This window comes from Sturnus vulgaris, chromosome 1 (genome assembly GCF_052056855.1).
Source record: "Sturnus vulgaris isolate bStuVul1 chromosome 1, bStuVul1.hap1, whole genome shotgun sequence".
Taxonomy (NCBI): domain Eukaryota; kingdom Metazoa; phylum Chordata; class Aves; order Passeriformes; family Sturnidae; genus Sturnus; species Sturnus vulgaris.
Window position 1 is genome coordinate 95,844,449 of NC_142243.1, and position 23,143 is coordinate 95,867,591.

At 42.9% G+C, this 23,143-nt stretch overlaps 1 protein-coding gene and 1 long non-coding RNA gene across 14 annotated transcripts in view; one reads left to right on the plus strand and one right to left on the minus strand.

Annotated features, from left to right (window-relative positions):
* Window positions 1-1,084: 1,084 nt before the first annotated feature.
* LOC148225363 (uncharacterized) lies at window positions 1,085-19,693 on the minus strand. 13 transcript variants are annotated; one of them, XR_015806330.1, is made up of 5 exons: window positions 19,529-19,644; window positions 9,348-9,434; window positions 6,924-7,068; window positions 6,335-6,404; window positions 1,085-5,057 (listed from the first exon to the last, which is right to left on the minus strand). It is a non-coding gene; the product is annotated as an uncharacterized LOC148225363 (long non-coding RNA). The 13 variants fall into 13 exon arrangements; XR_015806323.1 differs by adding an exon at window positions 17,624-17,720 and having other exon boundaries at window positions 6,924-9,434; window positions 19,529-19,586; XR_015806331.1 differs by lacking the exon at window positions 19,529-19,644 and adding an exon at window positions 18,422-18,506.
* TMEFF1 (transmembrane protein with EGF like and two follistatin like domains 1) overlaps window positions 18,814-23,143 on the plus strand; it is a 111,817-nt gene continuing 107,487 nt past the window's right edge. The window contains exon 1 of the mRNA XM_014875138.2: window positions 18,814-19,060. Coding sequence (XP_014730624.2) covers window positions 18,814-19,060 — 247 coding nt within the window. The remainder of the gene's footprint in view (window positions 19,061-23,143) is intronic.

The window sequence follows — 23,143 nt, forward strand, 5'->3', positions numbered from 1 at the left end:
TTCTTTACCACATATTCCTACCTTCATAGCCTCCTCTTTCATTTTGCACATCCAAAACTTCTTTCTTTACTCTCCCCACCTTCCTCCCGTGTGCCAGGAAGCCTGCTCTCTTCATTTCAAGCTTCCTGCCCCATTACTCCATGCAGAAGTACAGGTATCAGTAGAGAGACAGTTGCTGCAGGGAGTTTTGCTGATGTTTGTGGGAACTGGCAGCTGCTGTACTTGAGAGGGAAGATTACAGATTCAGAAATACCTTGCTGAAGGATAAGAAATTATTATGCATCAATTGCTCCATAACAGTGGCCCCGGTCTACATTATTTCCTCATAGTAAACCAGAGATGCTTTGTCTCTTTGTAAAAGCATATCACATCTACTCTAGGGTAGGAATGTGCCCCAGGGGAGTTACCAGGATAAATTTTCTTCATATGTCCACACAGCTTTCTTTATTGTCAACCCAAATTATCATGCACCACGTGACTGGGAAACTGGTAATATCAGGCACTACTTGATCTTAGTGCTCAAATTCTTCTCCTCCTCTGCCCATTACCAGGACTGGGGTCAAGAGTTGAAACTAGAACAATTTGCAGAGAATAAAACAGTTCCAACAATCAGAAGAATGGATTATGACTAAGGAGTGACATGGAAAAAAAAGTCTTAGCAGCATGTGAAATAGTTTGCCGTGTGGATGTAAATTGCCAGCGTAGCTGTACACTTAAGTGTAATTCTGGTACTAATTGCCAGCTGAGCCCTGAGAAGCTACAGTCTTTACTTAGGCAGCTGAAATGGCAGTCAGATGCAACTTGTGCATCTATGCAATAAAATTTAAATTCTGAATGTCATGACTATTAGAAAGAAAAACACCCCAAACCTGGAAATGTGTATAAAATTCCTCTCTTCAATGAAATCCACTAGAGAAAAATTAATTATAATGTAATTTTCTTGCACCAGCTATTGATACTGATCCAGAATAGAAATATGAATAGGTTTTTTTATTATTTTATTTACTAGTTCTAGCTTGCGTGCCCTATTCTCACCACTGCTGTTGTGAAATAATTGGTTGCAGTTAAAATTTAACCTCAGATATCAATAATCTTTACATACTTTTTATTGATTTCATATTACATTCTCATTTAAGATGAACACTGTCTTAGTAGGTAAGCAAAATATGTACAACTTGCATGTGGTTAGGCGAATGTAATGATTTTCCTGAACATAAAGGATGTTTGTGTTGTTGTCAGTTCACAAAAGGTATGTTACCCATATACATTTTCAGAATAAATGACTTTCTTTCAGGTATGACGAGGAGGAGATTCTTCATAATCTTACAAAGTTGTGTCAGTCCACAGAAGGTTTTATAACAGTTTCTTCCACTGAAAGTAGAGATAATTGACATTTCGTATAAAAGTGGATAAAAGGCTGTGCTGGTTTTGACTGAGGTAAAGTTAATTTAAGTAGAATTATTCACAAATACAAGTTTCTAAAATATGAAGATGGAAACAGCTAAAGAAAGTTGCATCTCATATGACCTAGAACCTTCAGACAACTTTCTTGAAGTAAGTGCATAAACAACTCCAGATTTATTATAATTCCATACATCACAGAAGCCACAAAATCCAGATGGGTTTGCTTTCTTTTGATCTAAAATGATAAAATTGATGATGACTCATATATAAGAAATGCAGTATTTCTGACTCAGCACTGAGGATTCAGAACTACCCTAGTGATAGAAAAGTTAGGTTTCCAGCACAGATGAAACACTGTCAAGTATAAAATAAGCAAACAAATGCAAACACATTTTCTGTGTGTGATAATTAAAATCTGAGTCTGAACCTTATGAGACCTTGGAATAAAGGCAGCAATTACAGGATATATATTGCTTACTTGAGGATTGTGAGATGCAGAAATTACAGGAGAAGTCATAAATGGAAGGCAACCAGAGGATTTGCTGAGGAATTGTGGTGGGTTTGCTGTACAGCTGGATGCTCGAGGGGTCTGGTGCTTGCTGGCTCCCTTCCCCGTGCTGCTGAGGATTTCCTGAGCAGCCTCTGTTCCAGCTCTGTCCATCTGCCACCATGTCCACAGAGTCCTGGCGCAGGGATTGCTCTTGAATTTTTCACAAAGCCACAAAGCTTGTCAGCCACCACTGAGCCTTTCTGTCAGAGAAGAATGGAAATAGCCTACCTAAAGTTCAGTTCAGCTGGAGACTGACTGATTCTACCAAAGGTTTTTGCAAGCTTTTTCCCTTGGGTTTCTTAAGATTTTTTCACAGTGCAAATTACAATAAACACTAAATCTTTCAACGGAGCCTCTGCTGGTAAAACTAAAGTATTCTTTATTTCACCTTAAAATACATAACATGCTCTGCAGATAAGAGAGGTTGGATTATAGAGCATGCCTGTATTCCCAGTCATAGTCTCAAGGCAACATCAAACTCCCATGAACTCAGAAGGCATTAGGTTTCATGACAGCACATGATTTAGGTCTCAGCTCCCTAAAATTTTCTGATTGCTCCCTTCCAGTCAGACAGGGATGCTTTCTGGTTGTGGTAGGTTGACCTTGGAGTGCTGTCAGTCACACAGTCAGCAGATTTTTCACTTCCCCTACTCTACAGGATGGGGAAAAAATTAGATTGAAATAACTCATGTGTCAAGACAAGGACAGAGAGATCACTTACCAGTTATCACAAGCAAACCAGGCAACTCGGGGGAGATTAATTTAATTTACTGCCAAATAAAATAGATTTCGATGTTGAGAAACAAGGAGAAAAAGCCACAATTCTCCCCCACTTCTTTCCAGGCCCAACTTTTGCTCTTTCATCTCTGAATTCCCTTCCTACCCCTCAACTCCAAGTAGCACAGGAGGACAGGGAATGAGGGCTGCAACCCATAAATCTTTCTCTCTGCCACTCCTTCCTCCTCACACTGTCTCCCTGCTGCAGAGTGAGGTCCTTCCCACAGGCTGCAGTCCTTTAGGATACACCAGCTCCAGTGTGGGCTCTCCATGGACCACAGCTCCTTCAGGAAACATCCACGTGCTGTGGCAGAGGGTCCTGCAGGTGCTGCAGGGTGGATTTCTGCTCCAGCATAGTCCTCTCTGTGGACTGCAGGGAAACACCTGCTCCACTGTGGTCTTCTCCAGGGGCTGCAGGGGAGTGTCTGCTCAGGCACTTGGTACCTCCTCCTACTCCTTCAGCTTTCCCCTCAGAGTTATTTCTCTCATATTTTTCCTCACCCCGCACTGCCAGGCAGCATTTTACCCTTTTCCAAATACATTTTCCTCAAGGGACCACCACCTTGGCTACAGGGCTCAGCCATGCCATGCAGTGGGGCCACTGGAGCCAGATGGAAAGGGCTGTGTCCAGCATGGAGCAGCCCTGGCCACTCATCACAGAGATCCCTGGAGCCTCCCTGCCTGCACTGGACACCTGCACCTGCACATTTTCAATTTATTTCCAATTCTCTTGTCTTACTGTATTTTAAACTCACATGTTGTAGCCCAAATAGCCTACAATCCATAATCAAAACTCCAAATTATCTGAAGTTGATAAATTTAAGATAAGTAAGTTACCTTAATATAGGTATTAATTAACTTATGCAGCCCCTATGTAAGAGCCTAATAAAGTTCAAATATAATCTGAAAAGTCAAATTCAAAAACTTCTTTAGAAGCTGTGAGCAGAGAAATGTTGATGTTTGTGTCATGGCCTGGCACACGACTGAACAAAGGAGTTAACATGGGAGGGGAAAATGGATCATCCTGAATATCTGTAGAATTTTATAATCATCCCATAGATATATTGTCAAAACCAAGATCAGATTTTTTTGTCTGTGTGGTAAAGTACTGCCTGAAAAATTAAGCAAAGCTTAAAACTGGCTCAGATAAGATACTGCCAGCATGAAGGGGGAGTTGCTAAACTACATTGACAATTGCTCTGCTAGAACCCTGAAAGGCCAAAACACCCCAAAAGCAATGAAAACAAGTGATTGATTTCTGCTTGAAATGTTTTTGTGCTGTTTTTCAAGGGCTTGAATGAAAAGCTGTGCTTCTCTCCCAAAGTGGCATGGTAAGATAAATAATGAATAGACTGCAGTGTTTGAGCCCTACAACTGAAAAAGTTCAAGGGCAGAGAGAGAAAGTGAAGGAAAGGAACTGGTGATACAGGATTACACTCTACAGACAAATGGAAAAATTAGTTTATGTAGGGGGTGTGTGGCTGGTTTTCTGTCATTCAGTCCCTGTATGAGCAGATCTTTTAAGAATATATCTACTTTTTTTTGCAATCTGACTTAGTATGAGTACATCACATAAGCATTTTCATAATTAGCATCCCACAATATCAGACAGAGTCATCAGTGAGGTGTTGCACTAGGCTGGGAAAACTTTTACTTCAAGGAAAAGGAACTTCCGCTTCAGATACACCTTTTGTGGTGACTGATAAATGCTGATTCTCTAGACAGTGCTCATTTTTGTCAGGGTCATGTCTGTGTGGTCTTGGAAACAGAGCTTGGGGTGAGGGGTGTTGGAATAGTTAGTTCAAAATCAAAGGAGGGTTTAGCCACAGCTGCAGCTGCCATGTGTTTGTGCTTCCTGTCAGCTGGGCTGTGGCTCCAATGGAAATATGATGATCAGGCCTTGCAGAACAACTCTTTCTTTAAACATAAGTTGATACAACTCTGCTGTGCAATTCTACATTGTAAGGTGATCAGTAACAGTGTTCTGTAAATGCGTAGCAGTACACTGGGCCTTTTCTACCACTGCCTTTCGAAACAGAGAAAAGCTCACAAGTTGTGGGTTCATTTGCTTTCTGTGAGTTCACATTGTGTCATTGATCAATATTAAATTAGTGAAACAAATGTTCATACTGGTATAATTTAAGCTATTGTGTTTGTTGGTAAACATCAGTAGGCTAGCCTTCTCCCCTCTTCACTTTTCACATCTACCCAGCACTTCAACTCCTTGTGGGAACCCCAGATCCACAGCTCTTCACTCAGTACTGTATTTTCATCATCTTCCTCCTGGAAGCACAGCTGTCTGTGGAGCAGAAGGCAGCAAAGCTCCCTGCAGAGAAATGACACTTTGCAGACAGAAAGCACAGACATTTGTTCTCTTTTGGGTGTATCTGCCTTGTTGAGTTTGGATCAGTAGCACAGTCCCAGAGTGCATCTCCCAGCCCTCCTTAATGGTCCTGCTTTGATTCCATTATGGAGGGGTCCCTGAAAGCATGAATTTGATTCCTTCTGCATAAAACTAAACTGCAAGGTGCAGTCCAGATGCCAATAGGTGTGGTGCTCCTGGGACCAACTTAAACCTGGCTGAAGGAAGACATCTTAAAATGCATATTGCAAGCATGATAGATCCTCAGAACCAGCTGCTTTACAGATCTTCTCTTGCTGGCTGCAATGCCTGCTAATGTGAACACAGGCTTTGTGGCGACCTTGCTTGACCTCGGCAATTTATTGCCAGGTTTTTATCTCTGCATCTTCAAGTATGACTTTGAGAAATTGTGGGCTCTGTGAAGTGAGCAGATACACTGTGCACAGTCAATTTGGGGCACACATCCTATCAACCAAGGAATATTTTGGTGATTTGAAGTGGCAAAAGAGTGCTTTTGGCATCTCTCTCTCCTCCAGCACAATGCTGCTTTGAGGTGTTAGAACAGCATAAAAGTGGTTTTCTAGCATTTTAAGAGATTCTGTCAGTTTTTCAGGTTGGACAAAACAAATTAGATGTAGAAGGTGCAAGGGCCTGGAAATTGATAATTTGCCCGTTACTGGCTTTTATAAAACCAAAAAAAGGAATTTTGTTTTTTTACTCAAGGCCAACCCTGGCACCATCAATAAATCATGGAGAAAGCACTGCTCCTAAAATACTGCTAGAAGCCATTTTATAATAAAAAATGCTGGTTGTTTTAAATAAAGGGCTCACTACTTCATGCCTTTCCATGCAGAGTTTAAAATAACACAACAGAGCTTGGCGTTTCACTTCAAAAGAAAATGTTGCTGTGCTGAAACCATAATTGGAGCATTACTACCCAGAATAAATTACCAAAGTTAGGAGCAATTGAGGGGTGGTGAAGAGATGCTGCAACAGAAGTTGCATGTCTCTGTGAATTAGAATAGTTGTTGTCATAGCTTTTATTTTAAGTGAAGCAGACTAAGCACTGGATTTTCAAGAAGAGTTTGGCAAGCTGTTGACATTTAGACCTCAAAATAGGCAGACAGGCTTTCCAGAGAGCCCAAAAGTGGAAACGGCTGGATGCTGGGCTCCTCTAGACTTCAGGACATTTGGAGGCATTAGGGAAAAATTACCACACATACTCTAGTTTGAGGACTTACCTAAACTTCCAGATGTCCTTCTTCAGTTTCTTTGTTCCTACTCTTCCAAGTTCAGCTTTTCCAAAGTAGTCTGTATATCAATACACAAAACACATACAGTAGCTGGATGAACAAACAGTAGTTAGTAGTTCCCAGTCTGGATCTTGCCAGGACATTGGTAAGGGCAGCACAGTATCTCCAAATGCAGCATTTCTTTTCCTAGATGAGACTGGCCTTTTGTATCTTATGAGTCAACAAATTTATAAATAAGTATTTGAGCCTACATATGAGAAGAATCTATTTTTATATCTTCATATTAAATTCTTCCAAATTGCATATTATATTTCATTTTCTAATTGCATTTTTATAATATTAAAAAGATTACCTATTTTTTAACATAGCTCTTGATATATCTCATTAGTCAGATAGCTCAAATTGGCAATAAGACGTTTAAAATAGCAACATCATGCTGTTGTAGAGCTGGATTACTTTTTTCTCTCTCCTAGTGGAAAAATGCCTTTTTAATATCAGAAATGTATGTTCATTTGTCTAGCCATAAAAATAAGAACTTTTTGAACCAAAAATAAAAATTAGTTTATTAATAACTTACCTCGCTTCTAATCCTTTCTTGGGAAGGCATGTCACACATCATTCCTCCCAGACAGCATAAATTAACAGGAGCCTTTTTCTCTTTCTCTCACAATAGTCTATAGAAAATGGCAGCGAATCAGCTCTATTGTTTTCTTCTTAGATGTCTAAGAGCATATGATAGAATTATATTGGATTATTAGTTATATATCATAGGTATTTGTAAGCTGCTTTCAATCTCAGCATGTAAATGTTTAAGGGAAACATGTTTTTTTCAAAGAGATAGTTGTAACATCTTTTTGAAAAACACAAAGCCCAGTCCATATAAGTGTTGGTTGGGGGAAGATTTTTCAAATTGAAACCTTTTAATCTCACAATAATGGAGGGAAAAAAAGCATCACCAGGACAGTGATATTTTAAAAGAGTTTATAGCCTGCAGGAGTCAGTCTGCAAATAACGAACATGTACAGCAATAGTTCTCTAATAAAATATATGCTCAAATGCACTTGTGCTGTTCATCATCACTATGACTACAATGTTCCTCACAGTTCAGTCTCTTTCGTTCCAGCTGTACACTAAAATAAATCAGAGATGTGACAAATTGGGTTGTCTGAACCTGTGGCTCTGGTAAGCATCAGCCAGGGTGCTTCCTGCCATGCCAGCTGTGCCACTGCCAGTGTCTCAGATAAGTGGGGATGTCTGCTAAGCTCCCTGTTGAGGAGCTTTCAGACTCTTCCCAACTCCAAAAATGAAGTCCTGCATGACAGATGAGGTTTTCTGTTTCTTCCAGGCCCACTGTCTGCCTTGCAGAGAGGGTTTTCAGGAAGGCAATAAAGGATGTGGCTTTGACAGCTCCTGTTACTACAGGCTCCCAAAAGGCAAACAGAATTTGGATTTTGATTCTGCCTAGTGGTGCCTAGGAGACCTCTAGGAGAAATCCACCAAATCCACCTCCTAGACATGCACATTGATTTGTCCCTTTTGGTTTTCTTGGTAGCAAGCCTACCCTTTCACAATCGTGAGTGGGTGAGTGGTGCACAACCTCAAATTATGGGTCTTGTCCTGGAAGAGGAAGTGAAGACCTGGATAAAAAAAATCCAAACATCCTGCTGGTGTGGGAGACTTCTGTACGCTGAGGCTGTGAAAAGTGCATGTGCAGTCTGGAGGGCAAATTCAAAGTGCCTTGTTTCTTAATGTGAGAAGAGTTTAACATTTTATCCTCAGTTACACTGACTGTATTTGGCTCATCCAGCAGCAGCCATGCCAGACAAATTGTGATATTGTACAGCATAAGGAGACTTTAACAGCTTTTCCACCATTTGTTCCAAGGGATAGTCTCCTGCTAGAAGTGGATATAATGTGAAAAGATGATATGCATAGGAAGCTATTTCAAGCAAGAGCCCTTATCCCCAGCAGTGCATGCCAGGTGCATCTCTGGGGGCATTGGCACCAAAACACCTGATACATCCATCTGGAAAACACACTTTCCCGAATGCTAAAATGTATTTCAAAACAATGTACATAAGTAATATAGATGTTGCACATCTCGAACACCTCAAATAACAGAGAGAAAAATGGAACTGAGAAACTGTGATATAAGTCTTCTTGCTCAATTTAAAACATTATGCTGAATAAACAGAAACATTTCTTATTCCAAGAATGGAGTCTTAAAAGCAGATTAGATGCTACATCATAACTACAAATTCACTTGAACATTCTTTTAGAAATGAGTTATCTCAGTGATACTAGTTACTAATCAATACACGATTTAAAAAATGCTCCATAAAATTCAACTCAACTATCAAAAGAATCTTATTTCTCACTTCCCATCAGCCTTCATGTGAAAGTTCATTGTGCACGGATTGAAATTCTGAACACGGTTCAGAATGAGTTCTCTTTCCTTTGGTAGCAATCCTATTGTCAAGCTCCACACGACATTCAGAATCATGTTGTGCTATTCCTGAAGGAATATAAATATCCAGAGCTGTGTCAACAATAAGTCCACTACAGACCACGATAGCAGGCATAGAAAGTGCTTTGGTAAAATATGTCTTTTTAGAGCAATCTGCACTTTTTGTGGCTATGATGCAATTCTATTTCTCTCTTTGTAAAAGGAAGAAGTGCAGCAAGTTCAGGGTCTTGTGAACTAAAACTGCTTTCATCATCTCAAGTATCAGCATAGCATGCGTGACTTGATGAAGAACAAAGGGATTAATGGTATTCTGGAAGTTAACTATGACTCACATCAGTATCCACAACATCATGTCTTTTGGGGAGAGGAGGAAATAATCAAATATGAATAACATTTCTTGGCATCTCTTGGGGCTGCACGATAGTCATATAATTTCTCTCTGTATAAGATGGAGTGCATCTCTCTTAATACTTTTAGCTGGTGCTTTCATATTGATTGATATATTTCAGACAATTTAGCTTGCTCCCTACTTACAAGCAATTAGTGCCACTTCCCGACACAAAACACATATCCTCGGGCAGGGAGAAGGACTGCTTTGAACCTTTCAATCGTAGAAGCATCCTGCGACACACACAACATTCCACGTTTAAAAACAGTGTATAATTGAGACTGTACTGCAGTACCTACTGAACCTGCACCCTAATGCTGTCCATATTTTCTACAAAACAACCCCAGCCATTAAACACAGAGCAATGCTGTTTCAAGAGTATATGCAATGCTGTATGTTTGACGAGTTTACATCAGCCACGTGCCTCTGAAAAGGAAAAGGTAGCTGCCCTCCACATTCCAGCTGAGAAACTGGGACATGCTAGGAGACAATTGGGACTCCAGGTACTTAGGTAACTTGGCAATGAGGTTTCATCCCTACAGCAGAGTAATCTGTGCCCACGCCAGGAGGCAGAGCAGCCCAAAGATGGAAAGCCCTGCAGCCTGCTGATGGCCCGGGAAGTCTGGAGAGCAGTTCCCAGCCACTGCAACCCAGAAAAGTTGTGGTGGGAGTATCCCACAGAAGCAGCTCAGTCTTTAAACAAGCGCTTTTAATCTGTCAGAAGCAGGTCGTCTTCAAACAAATCAATCTTTATTGCAATATGCCTAGGTAGGGAAAGAGACACAACATTTCTTGAGTGTAAGCTGGGACAGGAGACACTGATGTCTACAAAGAAATCACGTTATTACAGAGAGTCAAGAGATCTGCTCTATCTGCAAACATTTCTTTTTATCTCCTATCTTTCCAGGTAGAAATTTCACTATTCATATGAAGAGATTACTTATTAGATCACTCTGTCAAAAAGCTGGGTTCAGACCTTCATTACAGTTATATAAGTGATGGAAATAGTTTGTACAATTACCTTTAAAAAAAGAAAAGAAGGCAAGCCATTGTGAAATCGTCCTAATTCACTACAAAAACATCATTATGCAGAAACCAAAAATTATATATTTTCAGGTACACCCTATTCAAGGTGCATCAGCTGTCACTTGTCACAGAGAGTGACACCTCGCCCAATAGGTCTTGTTCTTACCTTGAAAGCTTCCATCAGACAGACAGAAACATGTAGAACAAGATAGCTGATGCTCTGGACAATCTAAATCCCTAATAGTCTCATATTTCTGGGCACAAATGTAATCATATTAGACAAGTTCCTCTGGAAATGTATTCATTTGGCTTTATTATCCACCAAAGGAGATTTCACAAGGTTCTGGAAATCCAATAAACCTCCCATTTATAAGTCAAGGCTTGCAAATACTTAGAAATGTGCTCCACTGGAAAAAGCATATTACTATGTTAATGGACACATGCTGAGCTTCCATGAGTTTCAGAAGTTCTTTCTGAATTTTTATGGAGAAACAAGAGAAGAATATATCATAATTTAAGCATGTCATTATTCTAGACCATAGTATCTCACTAACCTTAATGTGCATTAGGTTAGAGTTGGCACCATGTCTAATTTTTTTATATGCCACAATCTCTATTTATGTTAAAAAATGATTCAGTTCCTCTTTTACTTTCTTGACAGTTCTGCTTTTCTAAGTATATTGTTACATACTAACATAATGATAATGTAATTGCTTTTGTGCTTGTAAACATTATATATAATGTGGATCAAGAACAACCCAATCTGTCTGTGTTCTGTAAACATTAAAATAACTAAGAAAATTAAGTTTGGACTCTTTGGTAATGATACAAGGGTGAGAAATATAGCTGTTCATAACAATGCACATGGCTATGCTTGAGAAGGCTAACTGTATAACGACAGAAATCAATGTACAGCATGATGAAAATGGTTAATAAACTTTGAAAAGTTATGCAAAACCAGAGTATGAGAACGGCAGAAGGCTGGAGAAAATTAGACCAAGAAATGCAATGAAATATAACAATAAAGACAAGCTTATGTAATTCTGAATTACACACTGTCACAAGCACAGGGAAGTAATAGTCCCTTTCTATATGACTTCAGTGCACTGACAAATTGTATGCTGCATCCAATTGTGTGTTTCTGCAGCAAAAATTAAAACTAAATAAAACTGACATTACAAAAGCCCTTGACAAAAATGTTTGAGAATATTTTACCATATAATGTACTACTAAAACCAGTCATTGGGGACAATTAAACACAGCACAAAACATGTCATTCTTTAATCTGCTCTTGCATTTTGATTAAGGATTGCAGATAACAATGTGAAGGGTATTCTCAAAGCAAGGGTTATAATTGGCAAGAGCTCTAGTACTCATTAACTGAAGATTAAACTTAAAGCAAACTGAATACCCATCTGATGCAGAATACAGAGAGCTGTTGGGGCAATGGAGATCAAGTTCAATGAAATATTTTATATTTTTGCCTTTGAGGATGCCAAAAGCTAAAAGCAGGATTGAAAAAATGTCATGATTTTAGGAACACGGTGGAAAATCTGCAGAACTGAGTCAAGGGTGACCTTCCCGGTACCCCCAGGCACATACAGGTTATTGTGCTGGGAATTAGCTGCTGTTTAAATACAATTCACTAGCAAAGAACCAAAACATCCTGATCAATAAATGACAAAAGCATTTATCAGCATCTGGAAATCACTTTTACTGATCAGCAGTTGTCTGGAAGTATTTGAAGAAGAGAGATGTCAACAGATTAGAAGAAACTGAGAAAAGGGTAACAAACTGATTAATGTACTAAAGAATTGATTCATTAGGAAAGATTAAAAGATGTGAAGCTGTTAAGTGACAGCTCATATTTTTTTATATAATCCAAACAAGAAGAAAAATTGTTTGGAATAGATGACTGAGAACAAGTGATACGGGCAAACAAATTTGTGCCAATCCTGAGAATGGTTTGAAGCTTCCTTTACTGTTCCTGCCACCACTCTGAATAAATGTCAACAGAAGGTGCTAGAGCTGGGAGGAGCTCAAGTGTGCTGGAGAAGCATATGTTTGAAACTGGGTTTTGAAAAGTAAAGATTTTGTTTTGCAATGGCTACAGAATCCTTTGTGTCCCGTGGCTGCTGCTAGAAAAAGAAATCTCTCTGTGTCCTGGTTTTCCCAGCAGCAAAGTGGGCTCAGTAATATTTCTTGACTCATGGGGACATTGTGACAGGAAATTCAATGAGAAGAAATATATATTCAGCTTGGTTCTTAAAAATCGTCTTATTGACCCAAATGGGTTTTTAGTCATGCTTTTTGACTGAATAAAGATATTCTTGGAAAGAAGAGGTGAAACAACTGCAAGAAGAGAAACAGATCTGGCACCATGGTGATTGGAAAAGGGAAGAGCATAAAATCTAGGGAAACATCTGAAAAATTAAAGATTAAATTAAAAGGAGCAGAATAGAGAAGGACTATAGGAGCAGGGTAGAAAATGCAAAACAGAGTGGTATAGTACAAGGGAAAGAGTTCTCAGCTTCCCAATAATAACCAGCCTGAGCACATTGCTGCCTCAACAATTGGTGAGACATTGAGGCAGCTTTATGCACTGGGAAAGGACACAGCTGAACCGGGCAGCAGGGTGCTTGGGGGGGCAGTAAAATGGCCACAGCATCATGCCTGTCTTGTTTGCCCAAGAGCCTTGATGAAGTTACACAGGCAGGGAAAGGGCAGAAATAGTAATCAACCTTCTCTTTTCCAGCTCTTAGGAGCAGCCGCATCAAGCCCAGCTTTACTGAGCTCTTGCCCTCCCCTCACTCTGTCCTCATTACTGTGACAGCAAATTCAGTTTGGCCTAAACTGGCTTTTATTCCCCGTTGCTTTGAGTGGGGTTAGATACTTGAATCACTTGATCAAACTCCTGGACCAAAATTTAGACATGTGAAACTTTGACAGAGGGCAAGTATTGATCTGGGACTGGTGCCACATATTTAGTCCTGGATGGAAAGGAGCAAGAGAGTACTATGCTAAACATTCCTTCTGTTCAGCTGAGAGCCTTCCAGGCAAGAAAACCTCTCCACAGTTATGTTTGCTTGGTAAGTGTGGCAAGAACAACCTGTGCAGGGTCTGCTGGATAGACTCCCAAATCTGACATCACTGTAAATCCTGGGCCATGGATCTGATTGCTGAAGAACTCGGGAGTAACACAGAAGAAATTCTGTGGTGTTGAAAAAAACTTTTAATTAAATACAAGGTTTAATAGCTAATGAGCTATGTATGAAACTAAATGAAATAGCCAGTGCCACCTGGTTCTTTCCTGGTTTTGCACGCATTTTATTTTATTAGAATATTGTGGGACTATATGCTTAAGATATTTATTTGTATTATCCAACTTGCAAATACTGAAGGTGGCAGATTTTGGTAGGTGTCATTTGAGATTTTGGGCACAACCTCCCTAGTAGAGATAGATGAATAAGTTCAACTATTGGATAACCTGAGTACTTTTGGTCAAGTAACAAAAATGAAATAGTTTGTATGAGAGAACTCCTGAGTCTTTCGTTGAGGTTGGTGCTAGATTTCATTAGATAATGTCTTTGATTTAGAACTAGAGGCAATGGGCACAAAGTGAAACACAAGAGGTTCTCTCCGAATATCAGGAAACACATTCTCACTGTGAGGGTGACCAAGCAGTGGCACAGGTTGCCTAGGGAGATTTTGGCATGTCCATCCTTGGAAATATTAAAAAACCATTTGGACACAGTTCTGAGCAATCAGCTCGGGGTGCTCCTGCTTGAACACAGCGAGTTGGACAAGGTGACCTTTAGAAGTCCCTTCCAGGCTCAATATTTTTGTGTTTCTTTGATTCTGTGAACACTGATCCAGTTTATACTCTCAATATATTTGATGTTTTCTTTACAAGTACAGGAGTTGGGAAGTTTTTTTTTGGATAAGAAGGAAAGTTGAGACTAATAAGCACAGTTCTCTGGCAAATATACCTGGCAAGAGCAGGATTCCACTGTCTGATGCACAAGGCCGCAGGGGGCTCCAAACAACACTTTGATGGTTTCGCTAAATTATAGATCTCTGTTCTCCAAGACAAAATAAAACAGTGCTTTCACAATTAAGTGTATCTGTATTGTATCCAGATCTCTGGCAAATGAAATCACTCTTACTGCTCTGGCAGCTTCTCTCTGCTCCTTCATATTCCCTGTTTCCCTTTGGTTATACATCTTCATTTCTACAACTACTAGAGAAAAATCAGGAGGGAGGAGGGCAGAAATTGTATGTGTGCATCAGCAGGGGATGTAAAAACTGCTGGTGGTATTCAAGAGTTCACCAAAGACAACAATTTTTAACCATCTGTATAGCTTCCTACTTTCATAGAAGAGCAATTGGAGGTGAGCAAAAGTGAAATTGCTGGATAATTGCAATAAATTTACATTTACTTGCAAAAGATGGAAGTTAACAAATGTGGCAGAGTTTAGTGTGATCCCAAAGACACACAAGATTTGTCATTTTGTTGGTGTGGCATTCCCTCCATATGCAACAATTTGCACCGCAGAAGCAGCTTGCTCAAATTCTTTCTGAATTCTTTTGCTTTTAAAGCTGGCAGGAAAGTGTTTAGGGTTCTTTTTTAATACATATATCAGAGAACAGAATAGAAATGAATACCCAGCTGGCATAGTGTGAATTTGCCAATCAAGCATGACTATATCACTCACTTTAAACTAGCTAGAGATACTTCCAGACAGATAGCACTGCTCAGATGTGGCTTTTCTAGATAAAAAATGGCATGCCATTCATCCCAAGAGTAAAAAAATAACAACGACAAAAAAAAAAAAAAGCCAAAACCAAATCCCATAAGGTTTACTTACAATCTATCTGGACTCGTTAAGAGCTTTCACACTAAGGGCAAATTATACCTGACAAACTTGGTGTCCTTCCACCATGGAGTTACAGCAGTGGTGGATAGGGGAATAGCAACTGACATCGTCTATCTGGACTTGTGCAAAACATTTGACACTGTTCTGCACAACAGGAGAGACTAATTTTGATGGATGGACCACTCAGGGGATAAGAAATTGGCTGGGTTGTCACATTCAAAGGGTTGCAGGCAATGGCTCAGTGTCCAAGTGGAGTCTGGTGATGAGCAATGTTTTCAGGGGTTGGTATTGAGACCGGTGCTGTTTAACATTTGTTGGCGACAAGGACAGCGGGATTGAGGGCACCCTCAGGGAATCTGCCAATGTCACCAAGCTGTGTGGTGCAGCTGACACACTGGGGGAAAAGGGATGCCATCCAGAGGGGCCTGGACAGGCTTGAGAGGTGAGTCTGGTGAAACTCGTGAAGCACAAATAAGGCAAAGCACCTGGATCGAGGCAATCCCAAGCACAAATTCAGGCAGAGAATGGATTGAGAACAGCCCTGAGGAGAAGGATTTGGGGTGTTGGTGGGTGCAAAGATCACCCTGAGCCAGCAACGTGCACTTGCAGCCCAGAAAGCCAAACATGGCCTGGGCTGCATCAAAACTGGCATGGCCAGCAGATCAAGGGAGGTGATGCTCCCTCTCTACTCCATTCCTGTGAGATCCCACCTGGAATACTGTGGCCAGCTCTGGAGACTCCAAGATAAGGACGTGGACTTGTTAGAGCAAGTACAGAAAAGAGACAGAGATGATCAGAGGGTTGCAGCACCTCTTCTACAATGACAGGCTGAGAGAGTTAGAGTTGTTCAGCCTGGAGAAGAGAAGGCTCCAGGAAGACCTTATAGCAGCCTTCCAGCATCTGCAGGGGACCTACAAGAAAGCTGGAGAGGTATTGTTACAAGGGTTTATATGGATAGGACAAGGGGCAGCAACTTTAAACTGCAAGAACATGCGGATGTCCCATCCCTGGACGTGTTCAGGGCGGACCTGGATGGAGCTTTGTGCCACCAGGTGTAGTGGAAGGTGTCCTTGCCCATGGCAGGAGGGTTGGAACTAGACGGTAGTTCAGGTCCCTTCCATCCCAAACCACTCTACAAGCCCAGCATACATTTTGCCTATGTAAGCTGAAGGACATTGGGAACTGAAACAACTTTGTAAATTCAGTTGGGAACTCCCTACAGTGTACTGCCCACTGCCCTGGAAGAGGGATGTTTGAACTCGGAGAAGTATTGCTACAGTTAAAATTAATTCTGAGACCTACAGTTTGTATTTACCTATTTGTTCATTGTTGTAGATGTGGAAGTGGACTCAAAGAGCTGCGCAAGATTGTTAATAGAAAGGAGGTTCAGAATATATTGAAAAGATGACTACATAATCTTGAGGACTAGAATAAAAGAAATGGGATGAAATGCAACAATGGAAAAGGTACAGTCATGCATTTAGACATTTATAAAAATTATTTTTATTAATATGAACTGTAAATGACAAATATGAGGAGAAGCCTGTATTTGTCACTCACAGCATGACCTGAACCATCAGTGAGATTTGGTCATATAAAAAGCAGACTGGCTGTATTAGAAAACGTAATTTTGGAAGAAATCAAGAGAGACTACCTCCATTGCAGAGACTAGCAATAGTTTATGAAAAGCTGTTACAAACTGCAGCTATGCTGAAGAAAGCCGAATCCAAACTTTATCTAGTGCAGCAAAATTTGAGTTACAGAGGCTCTGTCTTACAGGAGGAGACTATGTAAAATGTACTGATAGGTTAGACCAGTGAAGAGTGGCTATGACTACTTCCTATATATATATTACAGATTTAGATGAAAGGGAAAGAGAAATTACGAACTGGAACACTGGATGGCACAAGGACAAATGGGTATGAACTGGTCTTGAATGTGTTTGAAGGCTCTTCTGGTCCAGCCCGTCAGCAAGAGATACAGGAAAACAGCATATTTAGTGTAAGATGGATCTAGATGTGTTTATGGTAGGAGTTATACAGAGCATTTGCTCCTGCAACAGCAAAACACTACCTTCAAAACATCTGTGTCAGTCCCATGACCCAAAGATCCCAAAGGTTTATCTGCTTAGCAAACCAGACACCAGCTTGCAAACCTAGAGAGCTTTGAACATCTTGGCCAGTACACCTCAGCAGCCCAGTTCCATCAGAACCAGTTCCATTCGAGTTAAAGTGCTCTAACTTTCTGAGGAGCAGAGCTCTTCTCACATCTAGCATCGCTAAGTAATTACAGAACACTGACTTGGCAGAGGCAGCCAGTGCTGAACCTCCTATGCCAAAAGGAAATTGCTCTCTTAGTAATACAGGACTTAGTCTTCAATGCTGTATTTAAACACACAACTATCTGTTGTTATGTCTGCCCACTGTGCCTCCCCAGAGGTTACTCCTGGATTTATGGCCTTGCTCTTGACTGCTCTGGTTAACAAACTACTCAAAGGTCTCCTCACACAAGAGCTATACCTTAGTGCAAGCCAGATCTCCTCACACAAGCTCTACATTTTACAGCCCATCAGCAGTGTGTAGCGGCAGAGATCAAGGAAAAAGGCAGTTTTTATTCCTGAAAACAAATGGTTTGCACAGTGGATTAAAAACTCGCATGAAACGTGACAACTGAGACAGGAAAAAAATCTCGTTGAATGTAAAGCATTGTCTTGTGCTTCCGCTATATGAAAACAATCACTGTGCTGTCAATTTACACAAAGCTTTCAGCCACACAGATACATGCTGAGCATCTGCACTGAAGATATATGCTTAGTCCCTTCTTCCTGCGCTGTGCTTCTGACCTCTGAAGTGTCTCCATGTAAAGGATGAGAAAACCCGAAGATAGTAAAAGCACACAAAACTCACTGCCTTCACCGTAAACATACTAATTGACTTGGACTGGTGCAAATGCTCCCGCTATACGTGCTGGGCTTCCGCTCAGTAAAAATTAAACACAATCCTTACAATTATAGAAGCGACGGTCTCTTTGCTTTCTTTCCCAACCCTACTCACGCCGGCTTATTAGTGAAAAACAAAAAAACCACCCCGGACAGTGACAAACCCTGTGCCACCGGTCCTCTTTGCTGGACGCCCCTGGGGACCCTTTCTGCTCCATTCACCCATCGCTGCTATCCCCTCACGCCTGTCGGCTGTGCCCGCTGCCGGCCCGGCCCGCCCCGGGACCCCGCACCGCTCCCCGCGGGGGCGGCCCCGCCGTGAGGGCGGGCGCTGCCGCCGCCGCTCGCCCTGCCCGCCGAGCGAGGAGAAGCCCCTCACCTCCCCTCCGGTCCCGGGGGAGGGGGCTGCCATCACGTGTGCTTCCTCCCCCTTCTCTCTCTCGCTCTCTCTCCCTCCTCCTCCTCCCCCTCCGCGGCGGCGGCGGCGGCAGCAGCAGCCTCTCGGCTCCGCTCCCTTTGTTGCAGGCGGAGCGGCGGCGCTGCCGGGCGCCGCGCACAAAGGAGCGCGGCCGGGGCGAGGCGGCACCGCGGGCGGACGGAGCGCGGACGGAGCGCGGCCCCGGCGGGGACAGCCCTGCCCGCGCCCGGGCGGCGGCAGCGGCGGCGGCGGCAGCGGGTCCGTGCGGCCGCTGCGGCGGGGATGCTGAAGGTGCGCTCCGGAGCGGCGGAGAAAGGAGGGTCCCGCCCGGGCGGCGCCGCGGGCTCCGGTTGATGCTGCGGGCCTGCCGCCGCCATCCCGCTGCCGCCGGCGCTGCTCCTCGGCCGCCCCTCGCCATGCTGGGAGAGAGCCCTGCCGCCGCCCGGCCGCTCCTGCGGGCGGGACCCCCGCTGGCGCTCTGCTACACCTCGGCCCTCCTGGTGCTCGCCCTCTCCGCGCTGCCCGCCGGCCGCGCCTCTCATCCCTTGCCCGGCTCCGAGTGCCAGGGCGGCGGCAAGGGGAAAGGCATCAACTGCTCAGGTAATGCCCCGCCGGCTCCCGCCCCGCGCCCACCCCCGCGGGCAGCCCACGCGTGCACGTGGAGGGAGGGCTGAGCGCGGCCCCCCTGCTCCGCCCGGCCCGGCCCGGCGTGGCGCTGCGGGCGGCGGAAAACAAAGGAGCGGCGCCCGCCCCGGCCCCGGGTGCGGCGAGCCGGCTCCCCGGCCGGCAGGGAGATGCCCCTCTCCGGGGCGCGGGGACCCCCCTCCGCGAGGTCTCCCCGCCGAAGGGAAGGGCTCTGCCGCCGCCTCTGGGCTTTGGTTGCTCCCCGCTGTCCCCCGCCGCGGTGCCGGCAGGTGCGCGCCGGCCGCCCCGGGGGCTGCCCGCATCCCGCCCGCTCCTCCGCCCGCTCCTCCCCTCCCCTCCCCTGCCGCTGCCCCGCGCCCGTCCTGCCGCTAGCAGAGGGTGCGAGCCGGGCGGCAGCCGTGAGCGCAGCCCCCGATGGCTCACACGGGCTGTTTCTTGGGTCTCACTCTTGCTGTGAACAGCCCAGACGCGGGGTAGCCTCTCCGCCCGTCCGTCTGCCGGCTGTTGTGTAGATTCGCTCTGGATAAGGTGTAGGCAGCAAAATACCCCGTGATGTGCTCAGAATAAGCTTTTTTGGGGTTTCCCCCTGCTTTGGTTGCATGATTTATACATAATATACATAATTATATGCTGGTATTGTAAGATTGCAATGTGGTTTGTCATGACAGCAGCACGTTTTCTTAGATCTTGAGGACATGATGGTTTTGAAGTAGAACAAAGTAAATACATACAATATAAAGTTTTCAGGTTTTTAGAAAGATTTGTTTGTCTTCTAAAACTACTATTTAGAAAAGGGAATTTATTTTTTTTCTCTGAAAAATGGCTGTGCATGCCTCCTCCTGCCTTTTAAAATGATAGGTTTATTCCACTGCACGAATCGCCAGCGAGAGCTGTGCAAAGTGCCTTCTCCAAGGTGATGAAGGTTTCTCGCCCTGTGCGCAGATCCCCCGCTCCCATTGTCTTCAGCGAGATTGGAAGGCAATTTACGCGTTGGAAGGAACTCTCGGTACCTTCCAGGGTGAGGTACCCAAACTGTACCAGAGATTTCAAGAAATGAGTGAACGGAAGAGTGATCTTCCTCCCAATTACATTTTACAATACGGATAATGCTGCTAAAGCAGGCTATCAAATTCGCAGACCAGCAAACTGTGGCAAAACGGTCTTGCAATATAATAAATCTGCTACACATTCCTGAAATGCTCCTCTTCATTTTACCCAGTTTAGATATACACTGTGTTACTGTGTGATACCACAATGCTACTGTTTTGCTGCTGCTGCCTGACTTTTCATTCTATTTGTATGAATATGATGGTTATTTTAAAGAGAGGTTAATAGGTTAATGTGTCACTGGCGTTAGCGGCTTACCCATCAGAGACATGTGGGTCATTAGACCATGGCATGAGCATTAATCAGTGAGATTAAATATGGAAGGCTGCTGAAATGTATGAGGAAGTTTCTAAGATGATGTGGAACACAGGGACATCATTATTTGGAAACCGTCACAGAAAGAGGGCTTTCCAGCCTGGAATTAGAAAACCGTATGCTATATTGAAGGCATTCAACATGATTCGGTTCTACTAAAAATAGGCACAAGCAAATGTATGTGCTATATACATACTTGTGGCAGGCACTCTTTTCAGGGTAACTCCAAAAATATGGAAGGAAAATTTTGTTTTAAATGCAATAGTCAGATTCTGCTGTGTGTTAACTGTTTCGTGCGAAATGGCAGGGTTTCAGTACTCAACTTTATTTTGAAAGAACTAGCATCAACACACAATAACTGGGTCAGATTTTCCCCTCACTTACCTTTGCATAGCTTCATTAACTTTTACTGAAGGAGCTACTCCCTGAAAAAGATGAGTTTCCTGTATTTACACATGGGGCCAGATGTTGGCATTAGCACCCTTCTCAATGGACTGCTACAAGGTACATTGCTGTTTATACTGAAAGTTAAACTTGAGAGCACTACTACTACTTCTTCAAATGACTGGACTCTCTAAATTGCTTTCCATATTCAAAGAAGCAAAATGCTTCTCCTTTCTTCTGCTGTTTTGCAAGTTTAATTTGTACATCAGTCTGACCTGCTGCCTTAACAGGTTTTTTGCACTTCTTGAGATGGTTCCTGGGCTGGTAACATTTTATCATTGTTAGATTATATAGCTACCTTTATTTATTTGTTATTTCTTTTCAGAAATGCTGAAGTCCTGTCCTTTATTGCTACAGAATATGCTGCTTGAGAAAGAGTTTGCTGTAACAAAAGAACATTTCAAGTGGAGGACACAGGCAGACAGCATGAACATAAAGATGGCTTTTTCAGCCTTGATTCTGCTCCTTTGGCACATGCATTTCAGCTTGGCCTTTTGTTAAATTATGATATAATTGCATCATCCCTGGCCAAGGGAAGAACATTTGATAAAGTGATTAGAGCAGGAAACAGAGAATTAAGACGTATCTGGAGTTAATTGACAATATGGACTTGTGTGTGTTTGTTCATCTGCCAATCCATACTTTGCTAAGATAATGAAATAAAATAACCCCGTTTTAACTAGAATAGGGTAAAACCAAAATAGATATTTATTTCTGGAGAAGAGAGTCCCAGGCTGGTGTTTTGAAGATGTATTATTCCCAGCGCTATGTGTAGTCTTTTTCTGCAACATTTCCAATGCTCCCTGACTGCCTGTGCGCTGGTGGTGTGATGCTGTGCTCAGGCTCTGGGGTAGCGGTCCTTAGTGAGGGGGCTGGGAACTACAGGGAGTTATTGAGCATCCTGTGTGTGAAGGTGTGTACAACATGCAGATCCTTCCTGAGCTCCTAATCCGATGGTGCTCTCCAGAGGCACAAACTGTGCGTGGGCATCGTCAGCTTCAGTTTTAGTCTGATAGAATCTCTGGTGTGAGATATGCTCTGGTCACCTGTGGTGACCACACAGGGGTGGTTGCTGGACCACAAGTGACCAAACGCTGCAGATTTAGGTGGAAGGTACACAGACTCAATGAGAGATATTGCACAGTGCACTGGTATGGATGTGTACACCTGGGATTTTAATTAACAGGGATATGCTTGTTTTGTAAGCCTTTTGCTATGCTGTTCCCTCATGTGATAAAATAGACTGGCTAGGGACAATTCTCTGCACCACCGAGGAGTCTCACAGACTGTATGCTGCCCCTGCTTTTCTTTAGATCTCTCAGAGTGAAGTGAGTAAAGATAAAGTTGTTTCAAGATAGTTTATTGAGGATTGAATGAGCAAGATGAGATCCTGTTTAAAGGCAAATATGGTGCATTTGTTTCCATTACTTTCTTAGACGCCTTCACATCTGTCCTCCAGATCCTGTAGCAGGAATTCCCCAGGCTTACTATTGCTGGATACCTATTATTGTGCTGTTGTAGCTGTTTTTCCTTAGGGTAAGATGGGGTCTAAAGCTACGCATGTCTGGTATGTCTACACTTGAGGTGAAGTCTTAAGATAATTAATGAGTTGACCAAAATGAGTTTTATGTGCCCTATTTCTCACTCTATTGTGTTGTCTGAAGCTTGGATCCAGGCTGTCCCTGCTGTAACAAGGGAGAGTGAACACAAGCATGTAGCTCCCTTGGCCCAGTGCACGTGGCAGATGTGACCGTGGATTTTGGAGCATATAAACCTCAGGCACTGCTGGTCTCTGGAGCTCAGCCGTGGTTCCTGCCTGGGCTCAGTGGGGGCTCTGTGAACCAGAATGAGATGTGGCCTCAAGACTGGCTTTCATCTGTGCTTATCAGCTAGAACAGACATACCCTTTGTGCTTTTTGCTCGAATTAAGTGTATGAGGGGTTTTGTTTGGTATATTATTCTAAGTTACACAGAGCAAAACCAATTTGTGCTAAAGGTATGCAGCCATGTTGGTGAGAACATTACGAGCAAGGGATGTATGAGAGATACAGGTTCAGGTAAATTATCCTATTTTAAGAATTACGTGTTGTTTTGTGTTCGCATAATTACACTTGGTCTGAAATGGTAGACGGGACTAGAATAATTGGTTATTTTATCTAAGATACTATGAGT